The 3,840-nt window shown below is 46.2% G+C and overlaps 1 protein-coding gene across 1 annotated transcript; it reads right to left on the bottom strand.

Moving 5' to 3' along the window:
- Window positions 1–24: 24 nt before the first annotated feature.
- Window positions 25–3,719, bottom strand: LOC103770876 (NFX1-type zinc finger-containing protein 1-like; the record flags this gene model as incomplete). The annotated part of the gene is made up of 3 exons (XM_008938156.1): window positions 25–2,457; window positions 3,300–3,395; window positions 3,609–3,719. Coding segments are annotated over 3 exons (2,640 nt in total), but the record flags the coding sequence as incomplete, so codon positions are not given.
- Window positions 3,720–3,840: the final 121 nt, after the last annotated feature.

The following is a 3,840-nucleotide window of genomic DNA, read 5'->3' as shown; positions in this document are numbered from 1 at the left end:
GACAGCGAAGGGGGCCGAGCCCCTCTAGAGCAGCGGGTGGAATTCCTCAAAGTTGAGCAGGTTGTTGGCTGCCTCAGACCAGGCTGCGTGGGTGGCACCGTCCATCTCAGAGGCGAGGCTGTTGGTGCTGTCCAGAGTGTGGTTTGTGCCCCCGATGGCTGCATGGCATTCCGGGCACTTACTCCTTTCCATGGCCCCCCCACACTCCCCAATCACGTAGATATGGCCATTTTTGCACTTGAACCAGTGGCCACGGGGACAACCAATAGCACTGACGATCTGCACCCGCTCGGCTTCAGAGATGCCCAGCCCCGACAGTGGCAAGGCCGTGCACAGCCTCTGCAGGCCAGCCTTCACCGCAGCCTCCTTCTCCTCTGTGAATTTCTCTGTCCCCTCGAGGATCTCACGCATGCTGGCAATCTTTGCTGCAAGTGCTGGGGTGATCATCCCCTTTGCACCTTCACACCTCACCAAGAGGCTCAGCAAATAGGTCATTCTCTGGATCTCTGACTGTAGGTCAGAGAGCTCCTGTCTCGTGAAACTGATGCGTGGCTTATCCAGCCACTCCTGGATTTCATCCAGCCGCTTTCTCAGCCCTTTCCCCTCACTTGCGCCAACTTTGCTCAGAGAATTGGTTAGGTCTGCTACACGTTGGTAGAAATTAAGCTGGTTCTCAATTAGTCCGATACTTTTTGTGGAGAGATCAGAAGCTTTTAGTTTATATCCTAGCATGAGGCACTTAAGGGGCAGACTCTTCTGCAGAACAGCACTCCCTGTCAGTGCAGCCTGCAGTCTTTGTCTGCTTGACTCAATTTCCTGTGCTGAGCCTTGGATTTTCTCTTTCACCTTTTCTATCTCACCTAGCCGCCTATTCACTATGGTGCCATATCTCAAATTCTTTCTGATAGGTGTCTGACATATAGGGCACACCTTCAGCTTGATGACATCATCATCTTCATCCATATAATGGTCAAGGCCCTGGGACTCAAAGACATGGCCACAGTCTTCAAGCTGCACGAATCGAATATCTGGGTCTTCCTCAAAGCCAAAAAAGATCTGGGTAAGTTCATCGTGGTCACAAACAAGGCACTTCTTTGGGCATGGCTCTCCACACAATCCAATACAAGGATGACCACAGCACAGGACCTTGGCACAGGGTGCGTTGCAGCGAGGCCTGTCGCATGGTTCAGAGCAAAGTCTGGTACACTGGTAGTGCTGGCACCGCCACTCGCACGGCTCGGCGCAGGGGAAGCAGCTCTCCCCACATTTCTTTTTACACTTACTGTGGATACAACGGTTCTGACACTCCAGCTGACAGGGAGGGCATTCTGTAACACAAGGCTGCTGACACTTGTGGGAGCAGACTAAGAGGCGCTTGCACGGGCTGTTACATGGCTTATGAAATCTTCCTTCAAAGCAGGTGTGACAGGAACCTGAGCATACATGACCACACTCCAGTGTGACAGAACACTTCGTCTTACATTCCACAGGCTTCTCATGTTTCATCTCCTCAGTGATATAGCATTTGACTTCCTGCTTGTGGCCACATTTCAGCATGACCGTTACCAGTTCAGGACACTCCTTAGTGCATTCTTGCCCACAGAATTTGTTGCATGTGTGCCCACAGCTCAACTTTTTCTGGCAAGGTTCTTGGCAAAGAAACTCACTGTCTGGAGTAGAGCATGGCACCATCTGCAGGTGACCACATGCAGAAATAATTTTCTCTATAATCACCACACATGGTGCACAGGGCTCGTAACATGACCGTGGACAGCGGTGCCCATTTGCACAAAGCACCTTTTGACAAGGCTTCAGACACTGATAGTTTGTGTGCTCCATGTCATACGGGTGACAGGCCCTTATGCAAGCATGCCCACAACTCAACCTAAATTCACATGGACGACTACAGCCTCCTTCTGGGACTTTGCTGAAGTCTGCTGCTGTAGATACCAGCGTCTTGGTTTCAGGGTGGTTTTCACAGCAAAGTACCAATGAGTTGCCAATGTGACCTTTGTCCCTAAGGGTGTGAATGATCTTGCTCCAGAGAGGAACCTTGCCAAGCATTCTCATATTTCCAATACAATACAGCCCTTTCTTGGCTCTGGATAACGCCACGCAGATCCGATTAGGGACCTGCAAGAACCCGCTTCTCTCCTCTTTGTTGCTCCGCACGAGTGACAGCAGAATAATATCATTTTCCTCACCCTGGTACTTATCTACTACATGAACCTTCACTCCTGCAAAGATCTTGGCTGGCATGAGCTTGCGCAGGCAGAAAAGCTGTCCAGTATAAGTAGTGAGAATGGTGATCTGAGAAGGTAAATAATCCTGACACAAGAAGTATTTGCACAGCTCCACCACAAACTGGGCTTCATGTGTGTTCTGGTGGCTTTTCCCTTCCTGAATATCTTGCTCAGGAAACTCATGTTCCACAAAGAAGACGTTAGATACGACCCCCTGAAACGAGAGAAAGCAGTATCAGAAACTGAATTCTAGCTTCTGTCAGTGCAGCCCGTTTCCATATCCCAAATAGACAAGGTGACAATCTTAAGGATAGGACTACGTCAGGCAGACACCGAATACTTAGGTGATAGAAATTCAAGCTTATTAATTGCACTTCAACTTTAATGACATTTCAGTATCCTAATAAGATATCAGTTCCTGTGGATTTTATTCCCTATCTTTCCTATAACCTGAAAAGGTACCCTTAAAAACGAAGATTAAGTGCTAATAACATTTCTCAAAGCATCATAGTTCTGTTTCACATTCATGGCATGAACAAGGTCCTGTTTTGGTCACGTGGGGAAAAAGCAAGTTACCAATGCACAGGGCTTAGCCCTTGCCTAAAACTGCCTAGCAAAAACCCCACGCTTTCTGTTACTGCCATGAGAATAAAGAAGCAAGGATGATTGCAACTGAGAACCCAAGGAAGGAGGGCTTCACGTAATCAAGTCACCTGTCTTACACTGGAGTTTCACATGGGAAAACCAGGAACAAATCTTAAATGAAAGATTTAAAGTATAATACGTCCTACAATTATTTTGGTCCCTCTTCCATTTTTCACTGTTCTTTTAAAGTCATCAGTACTGGATCCGTTTCCAGTGTCCATCATCACTAATGCTAGAAGAACTACAAATTACTTGCCTAGTTCTATACCACACGTCTCCTTGATTCAGGTATAAATTTCAATAACTGAACTTCATCTATGAATTTTAAAACTTTAAACACTAATTTTACAGAAACTCATTTTTGCCAGTAAGTGTGGACAAAAGGAATTGCTTGGATTACTGAAAACTCACTTTTATGTTCTCATACTTCAGAACAGAGGGATGATTCTCCAGCTCCTGGTATATATGAGGACAGATGAGCTGGGCAATTTCAGGACGCATGCGGTGCTGAAACAGAAAGCAGCTTTATCAGTCTTGAGGAAGAAGCACCATACTTCCCTGTCCACGTGCTGCTCTTCTGCTGTACAGACTGGCCGAATACAAGGCAAGGATGACACTCCTTTCTTTTCGGCTGCTCTGAGTGTAGAAATATAAATTTGAGTGCACCACAAATTTAAAACAACCTAAATGCAACAGAGTTTTTTTATAGCTCTTCCTCACTTGGTATTTTAGACGGACAAAGGGGAAATTGACTTTCACCAGTCGTTCAAAGAGAGAGACTTCCAGATTGAAGTTCTTGGCCAGGTCATGTACATTGGCACTAGGCTGCAACTGAAAGAGAAAGCATAAGAAGTCCACGTTTTAGCACTTTTCCTATGCATTAGTAAGATTCTTCACTCATCTCTTTTTCTGTCACTGGTCAGTGACAAAATAATATATATATTAAAAATAT

This window comes from Merops nubicus, unplaced genomic scaffold (assembly GCF_000691845.1).
Source record: "Merops nubicus isolate BGI_N331 unplaced genomic scaffold, ASM69184v1 Scaffold53413, whole genome shotgun sequence".
Taxonomy (NCBI): Eukaryota; Metazoa; Chordata; class Aves; order Coraciiformes; family Meropidae; genus Merops; species Merops nubicus.
This window is presented reverse-complemented; position numbering and strand designations above follow the sequence as displayed.